General features: G+C 35.2%; 1 protein-coding gene across 2 annotated transcripts in view; it reads left to right on the top strand.

Moving 5' to 3' along the window:
• The window catches only part of IMPA1 (inositol monophosphatase 1), a 40,358-nt gene extending 29,136 nt beyond the window's left edge, over window positions 1-11,222 (top strand). For both annotated transcript variants that reach the window (XM_007486902.2, XM_016431456.2), the window contains 4 exons: window positions 2,122-2,230; window positions 4,334-4,442; window positions 8,863-9,014; window positions 9,731-11,222. In XM_007486902.2, the coding sequence (XP_007486964.1) occupies window positions 2,122-2,230; window positions 4,334-4,442; window positions 8,863-9,014; window positions 9,731-9,846 (486 nt within the window). In that variant the 3' untranslated portion in view covers window positions 9,847-11,222. The remainder of the gene's footprint in view (window positions 1-2,121; window positions 2,231-4,333; window positions 4,443-8,862; window positions 9,015-9,730) is intronic.
• Window positions 11,223-18,712: the final 7,490 nt, after the last annotated feature.

Below are 18,712 nucleotides of genomic sequence, written 5' to 3'. Positions count from 1 at the left end.
ATAAATATAGAAAAATAAGAGTTGTGTTCACAGGATGGACACTAGAACACTTTGGCAGGAATGAGAGTTTGTATAGAGAATTGAAAAAGAAAAGGATGGAAAGGTAAGGAGAATAAACTGAGTTGTGTAAAAATAAAATTGGCAAGTTATAAAAATAAAATATTTAGATGGAAAAACTGTTCCAATATAGGTTCAAAACTGTTCAGATATTTTTTGGATATTTTTGATAGATGTAATCAAAAGTATCCTCAGTGATGAAGTGAAGCTCAAATGTGAACTTCCCTTTAGGGTCAGGTGCAAGGACACTAAAGGACTCTTATTACAAAAATATAATGTTTATTGAAATATATAAGGATAAATAAAGGATTTCTAATTCTAAATCCACCCAAATAAACTCCCAGGTTCTGTGAGGAATTGCTTCTCCTGTGTTTCACAGGCTACACTAAGCCTCCCTGATCTGATTAACCCAAATTTATACTATCTAAATAAAAACTACCACTATTATCCTTATAAATCTTAACTTCTCCTTCAAATTATAAAATAGCAAAGGCTAGCAGATTGAGTCTCAACAAGAATCCAGTTAGGACTCTGAGTCTTAATAGACTTTGTTAAGACTCAGAGTCCAAACCAAAGACCAGGTTTTTCTTTGGTCTTCTTAGAGTTAAACAATATAAAACCACAATACATATTCAATAATATTTCCCAAGTTGGAAAGGAAAATAATGAGCTCCTTTAGATCTTTCCCTCAGATAGAGAGGCAATGATGTTACCTCCTCCAGCCCTGAGAGAGAGTCTCTGAGTGTGTTTCTGCCAACTGCCAGAGAGAGTAATTGACATAGAAAAATGGTTATAACTGTCACATCTGAAATTAAGATGCTCTCTCAGCTCTGCTTCAAACTCCATTTCTTTTTTCAAGTCAGCCACTTTACTTCTTATTCCTAAACTAATAAAACAATACTTATTTTCTAATAGCATCCTTATAGTTGTAAGGGATCTTATAGGTCATTTAGTTCAGCCACCTCAGTTTATAGATAAAGAAACCGAATTTGGTATTTTTTATTGGATTTATTGTATTTTTATTGTGTTTTACAATGTATCCACCACACTTCCTCTGTTAACATGAGCTGCATTAGAAAGGATCTTGAATGGCAAGTTAAGGAATTTAGGGTTTATATTCTGGGGTTGGGAAATTGTTGGAGATTTTTGAACAAGTAAAAGACATAAGCAAATTAATCATTCTGGAAGTTCATTCTGGTAGCAGTTTGCAGTAAGTAAGCACATTATCAATTTTTACATAATTATAGATTTTTTCCTCTAAGTGGGCCCCTTCTCATATATCTTCGTTCCTCAGATAGTCTGTTAACTCCTAACAGCAGGTACTATTGTAGAACTCCTTTTTATTTTCCCTAGAACCCAATATTTTAGTCAGCCAACAAGCTCCTACTATATACTAAGCACTATGCTAATCTCTGGGGAGATACAAAGAAAAGAAATATAGACCTTGCTCCCTAGGAACTTCCATTCTAATGAGAGAGATTAATATACAAGTAGTAGACTCTCAAAGAATATATCCTGATTAATTAATAGTAATGAAAGCTTATGGAGTTCCCTTATCCTGGCAAACTCTTATATTAATTATGTTATAATTAATATAATGATATAATATAATATATTATCATATATTATATAGTATATAACATAATAAACAATATATTATATATAATTATATATTTTTTATTTTGAAGCAATTTAAAAATTTTATTTTGTTAGATGTTTATCTAACAAATCTAACATATCTAACATTATATGTAAAAAAATTTTAATGATCATTTAAAAAATTTTTGAGTTCCAAATTTTCTTCTTTTTTCTCCTCTGTTCCCCCTTCTTGACAAAGCAAGCAATTTTACATCAATTATCTGTATTAGCCATGTTGCAAAAGTAAAAAGTAAACAAGAAAAATAAAGTAAAAAAATCTATAGGAATTTTTATTCCAGTGACATGACTGGTAAGATCTCCAAAATAATTATATGTGAATATATTTTATTGCTACTGAAGATTTCCTTTAGACTAAGACACACCAAGTATAGAATTTTTTCTTTTGTAATTGTTTCTTTTCTGTAGATGGAATTTGGAGTTGTTTACAGTTGTATAGAAGATAAAATGTACACTGGCAGGAAAGGAAAAGGGGCTTTTTGCAATGATCAAAAACTTCATGTGTCAGGACAAGAAGGTAAGTTTAAGTAGTTTTTAATGGTAGAGAAAAAATAGATGATTATGAATTATTCAGAAGGCTTTGAATTACTTTTATTTTAATCTTTTGAATTCTTCAAATGATATAATCCAATAAACATCTGTAGAACTATATATGGGATTTTACTAGGAGTTAAGAATACAAAAATGAAAGTGATATGGTCCCTGCCCATGGGAAACTTCTACTGTCAGAAGGCTGGGAAAGATATAATTGAGCAAATGTATTACAGAGTAAAATGTAATAAGGGCAAAGCAAAGATCTAAGGAAGGCTCAATCTATCCTGAACTGAGTTTTGTAGGATGAGAAGGATCCCAGCAGGCAAAGAAATTGGAAGGTACATTTCATTGATTAGTGATAAACTATGTTAAACTATGTGAATGTATGCAAGGACATACTGCAGTATAAAATTATTTATTTCTTTCCAGTTTTTGGTGTTTTTTCCTTTTCCTATTTCAAGCTAATGCTTAGCTTTTAACCCATCATGGAAATAGAGAAAGCAAATATGATTTAGTATTGCCCCAGCCTGTGCAGCTCAGTGGCAGTGCAATGGAAAAAGTAAGGATTTTAATCCAAAATTTCTACTTTACAACCTGTCTGACCTTGGAAAAACTAATGTTATTTTTGCTTTGGTTTTCTAATCTACAAAATGAGGAGGTTGTACTAGATGGATCTTAGAAATCTGTAACAGCTTTAAATCTGTGATTCCAATTTAAATTTTTAAAAATATCAAATTACTGCTGTTTTATGGAAAATCCGTGTACAAATAGTTTGATATATCAAAGTGTCAAAGGTCAGTATGTTGTATCCCAAAGTACTTGCTTATTTATTTCCCACCTGAGGATCTGTCTACATAGACATATAGATTGTATCCTTTACAATCCTGTGCCTTTTGGAGAGGCTAGACTCTTTTTGAGATTTATGAGAACCATCTCCTGGTTATTGTTAAATACAAATTCCAGCCAAAGTTGTTAAATAGGCACTGCTTCAAAATATAGAGTGAAACCATGTGGGAAGAAGGATTTAGGATGAACTATGAATGGACTTGAATTTCAGTTCTGAAAATTTATCATTAATTATAAAATTTCTATTTAGTCTCATGTACATATATAGTGTGCTCCAAAGGTCTTAGTACAATTTCAAGTTTTAACAGGTACAGTTTTCCAAATATTGGGGTAAGCAGTACCTGATGAAATGGAAACAATCAAATATCTATGATTTTGTCTTGATTTCAGTGAGTTATCCCAGGAACAAAAGACTTTTCCTTATGCCAACTGTGGTTTTTAAAATTAATATTCAATAAGTATTATATTTTATGAAGTTTTATTAATAATAACTAAAATAAAAGAACTACCCAAACTCAGCCCTGTTGTGAGTAAAAGAGGGTGTGGGAGGAGTCACAGCAAACTTAAATACAATCACATAAACACAAGGATGCAGGAAAAGGTAAAAGAATTCTAGAAAGGAATTTTGGGTAATGTAATTTTAGGGGTTCAAGAATTTCTAACTATACACAACTACATTAATAACTGGAATCATGAGGCAAACCAAGGGGGTGTAGGATGCTTGTAATTGTTATGTGGTTGATGCTTGCCCAATTGGCCCTAAGTAAAACCTGGATCACCCAAATCCTGCCTGTGAGATGTATGGATATTCTGATTGTTATTTGAGTAAACATGACCTGTTATAACATTTTTTTTAGCTAACTTTAGAAACTTTAGGAAAAGTATTCTTCTTTCTGAAGAATTATTTCCAAATTTTTATTATTTAAGACACTCTACTTAGATACATTGGTATTGCCTAGAAATATGGAACACAATTCCAATCTCATATGTAAAAAGCCATCATTCAGCTTTTGTTTTCCATGATATTCCACAAGGTAATGGATGAACTATAAAACATGTACTGGTCTTTTGTTGTTAAAAACACAAGAGGTTGGTAGGATAAAATGCAGATACTTTAATAGAAAAAAAGTGTAGAAGGACTTAGTCTGAATTGTAGATGGATAATTGTGTTTTTGTCCCAAGTTCAAAATATTGAAATTACAAGTTTCTAGTAATAGACTTATTTTTTTCTCCCTTTCAGATATTACTAAATCACTTTTGGTGACAGAATTGGGATCTAACCGACAACCAGAGGTGGTAAAAACTATTCTTTCAAATATGGAGAGACTTCTTTGTATTCCTATTCATGGGTAAGCTGTTCTTCTCGTCTGTGGTCTGTGGAATTATGAATTTCAAAACTACTCCACCCTATTCAGACCATTCTTTAGAAGATCGGATTTAGCTATTTCCTGATCAATAACAGTAGAGATACTTGGAATAACAGAATCAGGTCTTGGAAACTACATTCTCCACCCTACTCAGTGTAACAAGATTAGGAAGGGCTGCAGCAAACTCAAGATTTAATTATTTGAGAATATGGCCTTCAACAGACATGTGCAAAAAAAAGGACAGACCTCTGGGTGGTCCTAGGTCAAGCTAGAGCCACCATTGGCACATGTGAGACGTAGGAAGTGAGGTAGAGAACAGCCTCTGGAGTTCTCGGAACTTCCTGTGAGGAGGGCTAGAGTTCAGTTCGAGGCTGGTGCTTGTGCAAACTTCTTTCCTTTAGATTGATAACGTGAGTGATAAGGACTGATCCCTTTCCCTGCCTTGGCTATCCAATGCCTTAATGCCCGCTTTGGCTCAGGCTGAGCTAGAGTGGTTCTGAGTTAAACTTCTTTCCTTCTCTTTCTTTTTCCTTCTCTCTTTCTCTTTTCCTCTAATAATTTCTTCCTCCTATTGTAATTAAAACACCATAAAAATTTGGTAGCTGACTTGAGTGTTTCATTTAGGAATTACATGAGTGAATTCCTTGGTGACCTTAAATTAATATATATCAGTCTTTTAAAGTGATTTCAATATCACAGAATAAAACATAATTCCCATATCCCCCTTGCTGAAATTGTAATGGTTAAAGTATGGTTTAATTTTTATTCAGTCATAGATGGTGGAGAAAAAGCCTAAACTTGGTAGTATTTGAACAGTTATAGTTTTTCCTTGAATATTTCAAAGACAAAGCCTTTTTTTTCCTTCCAAATAAACTGGCTTTATTAAGAATTCAGAGCTCTCGAAATTTATATAGTGAGTTCCTTCAGGAAAACCAACAACTTTATTATAGCTCCTGACAACTTCTCTAGACTTGTTAAAAAAATAAAGTTACTGAATAATTACAGTTATGTGATTGTTGAGAAATAAAATTACTGAATAATTACAGATTTATGGGATTGTCGAATCTCTCCAACTTTCTAATCTTACTGAATTTTAGATTATAAGGGAGCTTTGAGATCATCTAGTTCAGGGCCAAATTCAAACTGCATGTTTGTTTTAAATATAGAGAACTTGTTTGTTTTCACCACTACTATGCAAGTAATTGTTTAGCTTTATGAAGATTAGTTCACCTGATTACATTTTGGAGATAATTTACTTTTACTTTGAGAGATTAATTTCTAGGAAATCAGTGGAAGCTATATTTTGGTTTTTAGGCCACTGATCTATTTCAGATCACAACATTATAAATAAGGCAACTAAAGCCTAGGGAATTAGCTACAGGGGCAGAACATCTTCCTGGACATTAGTTTTCTTATTTTTAAAATAGTGGTAACAATAAAATGACCTACCTCATCAGATTTTTGTGAGAAAAGAACTTTGTAAAGCATAAAACTTTATGTATATGTGCCTTATTATTTTACCAAACACCTTTTAGGAATTGGGAAATTCAAAGTAATGATTTCTTTAGCTACTCTGACCTGCCAAGTATTAGAAAATACCAAAGTATTTCTGCTTGTAAGTTTTTTTCATGAAAGCACGAATTCTGAGATCAAGAACAGTTGGTCAGTTTTAGTGAATGGATTTGTTTTGAAAGAATATAGTAAAGCAAGGTAGCATTTTCAACTCTGCTATTCTTTGGTATGATAGTCCTTTTGGCATAAATTAAAAAAAAATCAGAAATCTCAACAATTGTAAGACTATTCAGTTCAATCCACATCTGAAAAAAAAATCCCTTTTGTAACATACCTGACAAGTGATCATCTAACTTTTTACTGAACCTCCAGTGAAGATGATAACAGCCAGCATTTATTTATTTATTTGCATTTGAATAAGTTTATTTAGTCAATTTAGAACATTATTCCTTGGTTACAATAATCACATTATTTCCCTCCTTCCCCTCCACCCTCTCTTCCCGCAGCCAACGTGCAATTTCATTGGGTATTACATGTGTCCTTGATCAGAACCCATTTCCATGTTGTTGTTTACACTAGGATGTTCATTTAAAGTCTACACCCCCAGCCATATCCCTTTGACCCATGTAATCCAGCAGTTGTTTTTCTTTGGTGTTTTTACTTCCGCAGTGTTTCCTCTGAATGTGGATAGTGGTTTTTCTCATAGATTCCTCCGAGTTGTTCAGGATCACTGCATTGCCACTAATGGAGAAGTCCATTATGTTCAATTATACCACAGTGTATCAGTCTCTGTGTACAATGTTTTCCTGGATCTGCTCCTCTCACTCTGCATCACTTCCTGGAGGTCATTCCAGTCCCGATGGAATTCCTCCATTTTATTCCATCACCATCATATACCACAATTTGTTCAGCCATTCCCCAATTGAAGGGCATCTCTTTATTTTCCAATTTTTTGCCACCACAAAGTGCAGCTATAAATATTCTTGTACAGGTCTTTTTCCTTATTATCTCTTTGGGGTACAAACCCAGCAGTGCTATGGCTGGATCAAAGGGCAGACAGTCTTTTAGCTCCCTTTGGGCATAGTTCCAAATTGCCCTCCAGAATGGTTGGATCAGTTCACAACTCCACCAGCAATGCATTAATGTCCCAACTTTGCCACATCCCCTCCAGCATTCATTACTTTCCTTTGCTGTCATGTTAGCCAATCTGCTAGGTGTGAGGTGATACCTCAGAGTTGTTTTGATTAGCCAGTATTTATTTAGTGCTTTAAGGTTTGCAAAGTACTTTACATATGTTCTCTCCAGGCATCCCATTCTACTTTTAATAGAACCACAGGTTAATCAAATTTTCCCTTTATTAAGCTTCATCTGCCTCTGCAACTTTACTTGCTACTACTTGTTTTATCATTTAGTACCAAGCAGAATGAGCCCAATGTCTTTTCATTGTGATAGACTTTCAGACACACAAAGCAAGCAGTCATGTTCCTTTTTCTTCAAGCTAAGCATTTCCTCCCCTTCAGGTGATCTTTATCTGATGTGGCCTTGAGGCTCTTAATCATCCTGGTCATTTTCTCTGAAAATTCTACAATTTATTAATGTTCTGGGTAGCTAGGTGTGGCAAATGATGTAGTGTTGAACCTGGAGTCAGAAAACTTTGCTTCAAATTCAACCTTAGACATACACTAGCTGTGTGACTGTGGGCAAGTCACTTAACCACTGTTTGCCTCAGTTTCCCCAGTTTTAAAATTGGGATAATAATAGCACCTACCCCCCAGAGTTGTGGTGAGGATCAAATGAGATAATTTGTCAAGTGCTTAGCATAGTGCCTGGCACATCATAAGCATTCTTTAAATGCTAGCTATTGCTATCTAGCTAGCTTCCTAAAATATGGTATCCAGAATTGAAAACAGTATTACATATGCTCTCTAATGAAGACAAAACAGATTAGGACTATCTATCATATCCCTCTTTCTGGATACCCTTTCACACTGTTGATACATATAGAACCATGATCACACAGACAGTTGGTATTTTTAATAAATTCTAGAATTTTACCAAGAATTTGAGGCAAGCTTATAGTTTGCAGATTTCAGTTGTACCCCACCCCTTATTTTTCCAAAATAGCGATGACATTTGCCCTACTCCCACCCTATATTTCTCTCACTCTGAGCTATCTTCATTTCTAGGATTTACTCAAAAAGAAACAAAGCCTTATTATATAATTTGTTATTCCTTTTGGTATTTCAACTCTAACTCCTTTGTTTTTAAAGTTATGCTTCAATTCAGTCAATGATGACTGATCTTGTAAGATCCTCTGATGCATTTTGAGTTTTCTTTTTGTTTTTGATTATCAGTGTCTAAAGAAGTGGCATTTCTTATAATACAAGATCATATTCCTGTTTTATTTGATTATATATTATAGGTTTACTGATGTTTCTTGTCTATTAGAAAAATGAGTTAATCATTTCATATTTGACAGATCTAAAATATGTGGCAACTGATATTGTTATAATGATTAGTAGGATTTGTTTTAAACATTTATATCATTTTTATTCCCTCTTAGCAACATGTTCTCACTGTTTATTGTTAATGTTAATGATATCACTATTAACAATATATTCTCATTTCTTAATGTTAAATCATATTAGATAATTTAGTTTTGTTAGGGGTCAACACTTGTTTCATTATTTTTGGAGTACATATACAATTCAGAAAATGACACACTGTTAATCTTTCTTGATATATTTGCCTTAATTATCCCATGGATGGATGAACAACAAATGTTTCAGGTGGCACTCTATATTATAAAGTGAATTAAGGATGAAGAGAACAATCTTAAAGGATGATTTTTTTTTCCTAAGTAAATTTTGTTTAAATTTTTGTGTTTTAGAATAAGGGCTGCTGGTACAGCAGCAATAAATATGTGCCTGGTGGCAACTGGAGGAGCTGATGCATATTATGAAATGGGCATTCACTGCTGGGATATGGCAGGGGCTGGTGTTATCGTTACTGAAGCTGGTGGAGTGCTTTTGGATATAACAGGTAAAATATATGATGGCAGAGAACCTTTGTTCTGTTTTTTGAATTTCCTTCCACAGACCACTAATTCTTTTAAATCCTTGACTTCTTTTTTAAGCTAGCTTCTTTTATAACTCAGTTGAAATGTTACCTTCTGTAAGCTCTTTCTTAGTCTGTCCCCACCCCCACTCCCTTCATTAGTTCCTTTGAGATTATGACCCACTTTACTTGTAAATATCTTTAAGTCCATAATCGTTTGCTTATAGTCATGACTTCATTGGGATACTTCCTTTTTAAGCTCATTTTAAAGATAAGGAAACTGAGGTAAACAAGGTTAAATGACTTGTCTATGGGTCACACAGCCACTACATAACATATCTGAAGCCAGACTTAAGATGAGTCTTCCTGAACCCAAATCTGACACTATCCACTGTGTCACATCTGCCCTTTTAAGACTTAAGTAAGTGGGACAGCTAGGTAACACAGTGGATAGAGCATCAGTCTGGAGGCAGAAGGACCTGATGTGGCCTCAAATACTTCCTAGCAATGTAACCCTGAGCAAGTCACTTAATTGTAATTGTGTAGCCTTTGCTGTGCTTCTGTATTAGAATTGAAAAAAAGACAGAAAGTAAGGTTTTTTTTTTTTTAAAGAATTGTAAGTCATGAAACATTGTACAGTATGCATTTTGAGCCTGCCCGTACCGTATTTGATTCATTGATGTGCTTGATTTTTATCTTAGGGGGACCTTTTGACTTGATGTCACAAAGAATAATTGCTGCAAGCAGCAGAGTCTTAGCAGAAAGAATTGCCAAAGAAATTCAGCTAATACCTCTTCAGCGAGATGATGAAGAGTAATTGCGATGGCTTGAGTGTATGGTTTAATTGTAGACTGCTTTTCCCTGTGTCACTTGCAAGAGGTGGCAATCATTCCAATCCAGCTGCAATTTGAACTTAGATGTGTAGTGCCTCTTTCAAAAGTACAAGGTTGATTTTAAACTATCCTTGATTTCCAGGTTATACAAATTAGAATTTCCTTGGCTTAGTAAAGTACAAAAAAGTATTTTTTAAAGTTCTTTTAAATGGGAAGGAATACATGGAGAGGAAGAGAGAACTCCAAAATAAATATGATTCATAAAATATTATCCAGTCATTTGAAATAGACAAAGAGAAAATGTGGTGAAACTTCTGGATATACATACAGTGTTCAGAATATCCTATTGACTTGATTTTTTAATATGTATGTGCCCTTAGGTTAAAAACAAACTTCTGCAGGAAGAAAAATCATAAGGCTACAAAAGCCATATTTTGTTGTAGTATAAGAGTGAAAAAGTACTTCCTTGGATCGTAATTTCTTATGCAATGTGGACCATAAACCTTATTTTGAAGGGAATAATTCAAGAATCAGAATAATTGTGGAAAGGTTGAGTTGAATGGACTTATTTGGCACCAGGTCTAATTATTATTAAAGGGAATTTGCTCAGTTACTAGATACTTGTTATTCCATATAACTATATCCCACTTAGGAATATTTGAAGTTAATATGGTTTATGTAACTATTTGAATAATTGTGCCAGTCATAGGGAGAATTTATTTTAAACTATTTGTTGACTATCCTACTGCAGTGCAGTTGCTGGAATAAGACTATATTTAAAGGATGCCAAAATAAACAGTGGAAAAATTAGGAAAAATTGCTTGGATTAGGTATTTGATGCCATTTTGATCTTCCAAAGAGCCTTTTATCCAGTTCAGCATTTTGACTGATTCTAGTCATATTGGATGTTTTTGTAAACATTGTAGTGCAAATAGACACATATTGACCTATTTGGTGTCTTCTGAAAATGTCTCTTTTATTCCACTTCCAGTAGAGCCTATAGCTTCAACCTTCCTCAGCAATCTTTTCCATTCAGAAAGAGTAAAATTGCACTGATTAAGAAATACTGTAAAAGAATTAATTTATTGAAGGCTGTAGCCTGAAATGTAAATGGAATATAGAAACTTTTTGTTAATTTAGTGTGTTTCAATGTTTAAAGTGTTCAAGGAATGGAGTTACATTCATTGTTATGTATTTTGAATACAGGTGATACTATAGGATAAATATTATAATTCTTGTACTTATACAGTTAACTAGTATAAGTACTTAAAACATCATGTACTGTATTATTCCCAGACGGATTTGGTTTTTTAAAAAATTCACTTTGTGAAAACATCAATAAAAAACATTGAAATTTAAATTCAACAGTTCAGTGACATTTATTCAAAAATCCTTACCTTTGGTCTTAGTATCAATTTTAAGATAAAAGAGTGGCAAGGACTAGGTAATTGGGATTGAGTGATTTACCCAGGGTCACACAACTGGAAGAGTCTGAAGCCAGATTTGAACCCATGTTCTCCAAATTTTAGGCCTGGTGCTCTATCCACTGTGCTGTCTAGCTGCTCTATCAAAAACATTTATTAAGCCTTTACTTTGTGCAAGGCATCATTAGGTTCTGGGAATACAAAGACAAAAATCAAGCAGCCCTGTCCTCAAGGAAATTATTAAAATTAATATTAAACTTTTATGGGAGTTTTTTTAAATGAATCATGTAAATATTTTGAACCTTGTAGTTAACAGGATTAATTTTTCTTATAAATACTTCTCTTTTTTTGTAGTCCTCATTTCTCCATTAGATTATTAACATACATATATTCTGTCCACCATCCACTAGCCAACCAATTTCCACCAATGAAACATTCATTTTAGACTTTAAAAGTTAGACTCAAAATTTATGCCATCAAATAGTGATTTATATGTTTTTTTAAATAACTTTTAAAGTCATTGTTTTGTCATTGAAACTTAAGAAAAGTCAGAGTGATGAATGAGACAACAATTATTTATCAGTGATATTTATATGTTTGTGCATATAAATCTATATCCTACTCATAATGAAGAAACTTTGGAGTTTATGGTGTTTCAAAATCTGCCAGTATATATATAGCAACACTAAAAAATACTTGTATTTAAGAATATTGGTTTTGCATCCAGGAAGAATTTGTTAAAAGCAAATGCAGTCAATGCAATGTCCCTGAACAATCTGCAGGAATCTAGGAGAAAAAACACTATCCACAAGCAGAGGATAAACTGTAGGAGTAAAAAAACCGATGAAAAGCAACTTCTTGACTACAGGGGTTGAGCGGATATGACTGAGGAGAGATTCTAAATGAACACTCTAATGCAAATTCCAACAACAGGGAAATGGGTTCAAGTCAAGAACACACGTGATAACCAGTGGAATCATGCGTCGGCTATGGGAAGGGGAAAGGTGGTGGGAGGGGGGGCGGGGAGGAAAAGAAAATGATCTTTGTTTCCAATGAATAATGTTTGAAAATGATGAAATTAAAAAATAAATAAAAGCAAATGCAGTCCAGCCTTTTGTCTTTTAGTTGTTTGCTATTGATGCCTAGTCTAGTTCACTCAACTGCAATAACTATCCTAGTCATATATACTCATTGTTAATGCTATTGAAGGTGAGTGGAGAGATATATGAACCACAAGATGGTTTCCATGTCTACTGATGTCCAGTGTGACAGATGTGGGATGTCATCAAGGAAATGAATAATTGGAAAAGGAAGTACCATTTATATATTGAAAGCAGAGCAAGGGATAATTTAAGACAGGCTTTGTGCTATGTAAATACTAGCAAAATGTCAAAAGACCTAGATCCTTTGTAGAGAGTCTATGGGAGAACAGACAGAAATTGTACACGATGAAAAAAATATTGAGAAGTTGCAATTTGCATTAAAGGAAGAAGTACTAGTATTGACAATATCACAGATTGAAGTATGAAAAAAACATTTTATTTGTTCCAAGAATCTGGAAACTCCTTTTCCCCTCCCTGGCTTGATGTGTGGCAGCCTTTCATGGGACTAGTGTCACTACTGATTTGCATGGGAGCTATGACCGGCTCCATTTCTGCCCCAGGCCAGCTAGCAGCTTGTTAGGCAGCTTGGTTGCTCTCAGTGGCTCACCCTAGCAATACTGGTCATAATGCAGAAATTCATTCATCTTAGCACTGTGTAGTTCAGAACTCTGGAGCACAAGAGCTCTATCAGCCATATGCTACTCAGGAGCAGGGATTACAAACATGCATGTGCTGTTTTAAGGAAATCACTTTAAAAGACTGATATATATTAATTTAAGGTCGCCAAGGAATCAGCTATGTAATTCCTAAATGAAAAACTCAAGTCAGCCGTCAGCCTTTTTTGGAGTTTAATTACAATAGGAGTAAGAAAGGAATTAGAGAGAGAGAGAGAGAGAGAAAGGGAGAGAAGGGAATAGGGCTTAAATACCCCTTCTGTTTAGGCTGGGCCAAAAGGCCCAAGCCCTTAGATAGCTGGGGCAAAGAAAAGAGACCAGTCCCTATTACTCACGTGTCCAAAATGGAGAAACAGTCTCAGAGGCCCCCACCTTCAGCTTCCTTCAGAGCAAGCCTTCCCCGAGCCCAGGAACCACACCGACCAAAACCTCAACCTCCTCCAGTCTCCAGACCCTCCTATCTTTAAGGAAACCATCCAAGTTGCCTCCCCTCAGTCCTCACATCTACCAATCACTCTTCATCAATTTCCCTGTCAATGGAGGCTCTCGCTTAACCCAGGACCGCCCAGAGGTTTCTGGCTTTTGCACATGTCTGTTGAAGGTCATATTTTTCAAATGATTAAATCTTTACTCCTTTGCTACAGCCCTTTCTAAATCCTGTTAACTTGAGTATGGTAGAGATTTAGAAATAATTAAATTTTGATCTAGGCTGCAGCCCTTACTCAATCCTATTAGGACTGAATAGGGTGGAGTATCTCCATTGTATCAATTCTAAAATCAATCAAGACTCAAAGAAATTCCTGTTCTATGCTTAAGCATAGGTCAAAGTCCTTTCCATTGTTCAGCAAAAGGTTTCTGTCCTAAAGTAATCTTAAGAAGGGAAGAGAAGGAACCTCCCATGCCTATGGGGTTCCCATTCCAATAGACTATCAGAAATTTTCCAAGTATGAAATATCCCAATGGTGAAATTTCCAACATTTATAAGTCTAAGGAAATTTGAGGTTTACAATCCCCCCTGATGATCATTGGGAGACTAGTCTCCCCATTGATCATTTAACATAATCATTTTGTAGTTCTAAATTCACTTCTAACTAAAGATATACACAATATTCAATTTTCTAGGAGAAATTAGAATAGTGAGAGAGGAAATAGAAAAGAAAAGAAAGCAAAACCAATGTTTGCTAGGCGCATTGACAGGAAGCCAAATTAGGGGCAGTCCCTTTTGGCATAAATGTTACAATAAATGTTCAATCAAAAGTTCAGTCCAATCAATCACATCCAAAGTTCATTCTTGATCTTCTTGATGAAGTGTAGGTTTTTGGCATCTTTCTGCAACAGTTCATTCTCTGGATATAAAAGTTTCAAGCTTCTTTCTTGAAGATCTTTTCTCGAACAAAATCAAAATCTTTGAAATTTTTTATAACAGTAAAATCTTAAACAAAAGTCTTGGGTTTTTATAAAAATACAATCTCAAACAAAAAAAATTCAAAAATTCTTAGATTTTAAATTAAAATACAATCCCCCCTGAAGTAAGTATTTAAAAAAAAATCAAGTTTAGCTCAGAATGCAATGTTCAGTTATGGGGGTGTATGTGTCAATTATCAAAAGAATAGAAAAATAATCAAAAACATAAGAAAAATTCAAAATAGACCTTGTATAGGTCCAGTTTAAAGTAATTTCTATCCCACAAGTATGTAGGACAGAATGCAGTAATATTCCACTTAGCCATTTGTAGCCAAGACTACAGGAAGTTGCCATAATATAAGAAGGAAAGAATTAGAATTCTATTTTGATGGGGAAATGTCATTCCCTTGTCTGATTTTTTCCTCAGGGATATAGGGAGCCAGCATGATAGTCAAGCTTTGTACTTGTTTGAGTATTTCGAAAAGAGTGTAGATACAAGGAAGTCCTACGACTTAAACATAAGTTAAGCGTCACAACCTCGAGTCTCACTTTAATATTTCTTGTGTGCTCTATTGGCACTATTCAGGTTTAGTCTGTGCTCCTTGTTTTTATCCCTTTTCCTGGAATCAGACACAAACATTAATCACAGTCCTATAATATTTTATCAATAAATGGCAGGTTCCCATAGTTTAAAGCTTTTAGGCATATATTGATATTATAGCAAGAGTATATATATATTAACTTATATTACTGCAGGGAAAAAAAATATTAATATTAATTATGTGTACCTTCAGTACAAAAAATGAGAAAAAAATCAAATATTCTGATCAAAAAATAAAAGAAAAGAAATAAGAAAAAATAAGAAAAAAAATCAGTAATTCAATATATTCTTGAAAAAAAATATCCATTTGTCTATGGATTATTATCTCCAATTCTTATGATAAGATAGAGTCACAATTCATATGATAGGATAGAGTCAATCAGTCTCAGCAGAAGATGCTTTCTTCACATGTGAGCAGTGAATCCAAGAGTCTCTTTCTCCAATCTTTATAGATGTTGGAGTAGTTAATAATATTTGGAATGGTCCTTCCCACGAAGGTTCGGTTGCTCCAGTTCGCTTGAAATTCTTGATATAAACTTTATCTCCTGGGTTCAGGTCATGCAGAGAAAAGTCTAATGGTCCGGCTTGTACTGCAGCTCCGGATTCATGAAGTTCACGTAGTTTGTGCTGTAACTCCTGTATATAGGAAGCAATAGTAATATCTCCCCCTAATAGCGATGTATAAGCCGGGGAGAAAGGCTTAGCCTGTATAGGCGGATGTCCAAAAAGCATCTCAAATGGTGAAATATGTAAGTCTCCTCTAGGCCTGCTTCTAAGATAAAATAGGGCCAGAGGGAGAATTTCAGGCCATTTTAAATGGGTCTCGGTGCATAATTTGCCAGTCATAGTCTTAAGTTCTTTATTCATCCTCTCCACTTGGCCTGAGCTCTGGGGGTGATATGGAACATGGAATTTTGGAGTTATCCCCAAGCAAGAATATATTTGATTTAAGACAGAATCGGTAAAATGACTACCTCTATCGGAGTCAATACGTGCTGGTAGGCCAAAACGAGGAATAATTTCTTTTAAAAGTATCTTTGCAACAAAATCTGCTGTGGCTCGGGTCGTGGGAAATGCTTCCGGCCATCTGGTTAGTTGATCTACAATTACTAGACAAAATGTATAACGTCCAGCCTTTGGCATTGTTATGAAATCTATCTGTAGATGTTCAAAAGGTGTGTAAGCCAGAGGACGTCCCCCAAAGGCTTTTCCACGATATGCATGTTGGTTATATGCCTGGCAAATAGGGCAGGCTGAACATACTTTAGAGGCTACAGTAGTTATACCAGGGGCTATCCATACTCTCTTGACAGAGTCCACGATGCCCTGGGTGCCAAAATGACCATTTTTATGAATAGATTGGCAAATTTGGTTATAGAAACTTCTAGGGAGCAGGGGTTTTCCTTCAGATGACACCCATACTCCATTAATTTGTTTTGCTTTAAATTTTTGTTTCCATTTTTCCACTTCCTTTTCATTATAGGAGAGTGATAAATTTAAATTATCAGTGGTTGTTAATGTTAAAATTAATCCAGGTCCTTCTATGGCTGCTAGTTTTGCAGCGGCATCTGCTCAGTCATTTCCTCTAGAGACAGGGTCAGAGCCACCTGTATGCGCAGAGCAATGAACTACAGCTAGGGCTTTAGGCAGTTTGAGAGCAGAAAGAACTTCATTAATAATTTCTGCATTAGCTATGGATTTTCCAGCTGAGGTTAAAAATCCTCTTTGGAGCCATAGCATCCCGACTGAGTGACAAATGCCGAAAGCATATCTAGAATCTGTATAAATTTTTGCCTTTTTATCCTTGGCAATTATACAAGCTTGTTTTAGAGCTCTGAGTTCTGCTCCTTGAGCACTAATGTTAGAAGGTAGTGAAGCTGACCATTCAGTGGCAAATTCTGAGACTACGGCAGCTCCAGTGTAACGTATGCCATCCCTCATAAAAGAGGAACCATCGGTAAATAAAATCAGATCTGCATTGTCTAAGGGAGTATCCAAGAGATTATCTCGAGGCTTTTCTGCCATGGACACTAATGTTTCACAGTTATGTAGTGGTTCTCCTGAAGTGGGTAAATCTGGAAGCAAGGTGGCAGGGTTAAGAGTTGAACAGCGTTTCAAGGTAATATTTTCACTATTTAATAAGGTTATTTCATACCTTGTAATTCTCTGATCCGAGAATGCCTGTGTTCTATGTTTTACCAATAATGCTTCAATCTCATGTGGGCACATTATTGTTAATGGACATCCCAATACTAAATCAATGGTTTTTGTTACTAGTAAGGCTGTAGCAGCTACTCCTCTAAGGCATGGTGGTGCTCCTGCTGCTACTGGGTCTAGTTGGGCAGAATAATAAGCAATTGGGCGCTGAGAAGTTCCCAAAGTCTGAGTTAACACACCAGAGGCTACTCCTCTTCGCTCATGCACATATAAAGTAAATGGCTTGTTGTAATCTGGGATGCCTAGAGCAGGGGCAGACATGATAGCCTTTTTCAGATCTGTTAGAGCTGACAAGTGTTCAGGCTCTAATTTGAGGGGTTCAGGAACTGAATCCTTTGTTAATGCTATAAGGGGTTTAGTGATTTCCCCATAGCAAGGAATCCATTGTCTACAAAACCCTGTTGCTCCTAAAATTGCTCTCAGCTGTTTCTTAGTGGTAGGAGCACTCAATTTTTGAATGTTCTCAATTCGTTTTGGAGAAATATAACGAGCACCCGCAGTCAAGATGAATCCCAAATATTCTACTTTTTGGAGACACCATTGAACTTTATCCTTAGAGATTTTATGTCCTCTTTTGTGCAATTCCAAAAGAAGGTGTTTGCTATCTTCTTGACATGTTTTTGCATCTGTTGAAGCCAAGAGTAGATCATCTACATATTTGATTAATTTGCTATTTTTAAATGTTATATTTTCTGTGTCTTGGCTCAAAATTTGCTCAAATAAGCTCGGACTTTCGACATAACCCTGTGGCAGCCGACACCAGGTATATTGTGAGCCCTTCCAGGTGAAAGCAAAAATATGCCTGGAGTTTTCATGTATTGGTATGGAAAAGAAAGCTGAACACAAGTCTACTACTGTAAAGTATGTAGCTGTGCTAGGAATAGATGAAATAATAGTATGTATGTTAGAAACTACGGAGTGTCTCTTTATAACGTGATTATTCACTGCCCTTAGATCCTGTACGAATCTATAGATGTGCTTGCCATCGGGTCCTTTTTTTGGTTTTTTAATTGGCAGGATGGGCGTGTTGTATTCAGATTTGCAAGGGATTATTATTCCCTGTTCTATTAATGAGTTAATAACTGGTGTAATACCTTCAATTGCCTCCTTTGAGAGGGGATACTGAGGGATAGAAGGAGGTGGGCTAGATTTAGTTTTTATCTGCACAGGAACAGCAGATTTAAGTAAGCCTACGTCAGAAGAAGATGTGGCCCAAAGAGACTCCGGTATATCTTTAGGTATTTCAAAAATGGAAGGTTCTTTTGCCTCCTGGTTTTCTGAGAGAAGTACAGGGAGTAAATTTAAAGATTCCTCTGGTACTTCTAATGATAATGAGCCATCTGGGGAGCAGGTTATTGTGGCTCTGAGTTTGCATAGAAGGTCCCTCCCCAGCAAATTTAAAGGGGAGTCAGGCATCAAAAGGAAGG

This window comes from Monodelphis domestica, chromosome 3, assembly GCF_027887165.1.
Source record: "Monodelphis domestica isolate mMonDom1 chromosome 3, mMonDom1.pri, whole genome shotgun sequence".
NCBI classification, from domain to species: Eukaryota; Metazoa; Chordata; class Mammalia; order Didelphimorphia; family Didelphidae; genus Monodelphis; species Monodelphis domestica.
This window is presented reverse-complemented; position numbering and strand designations above follow the sequence as displayed.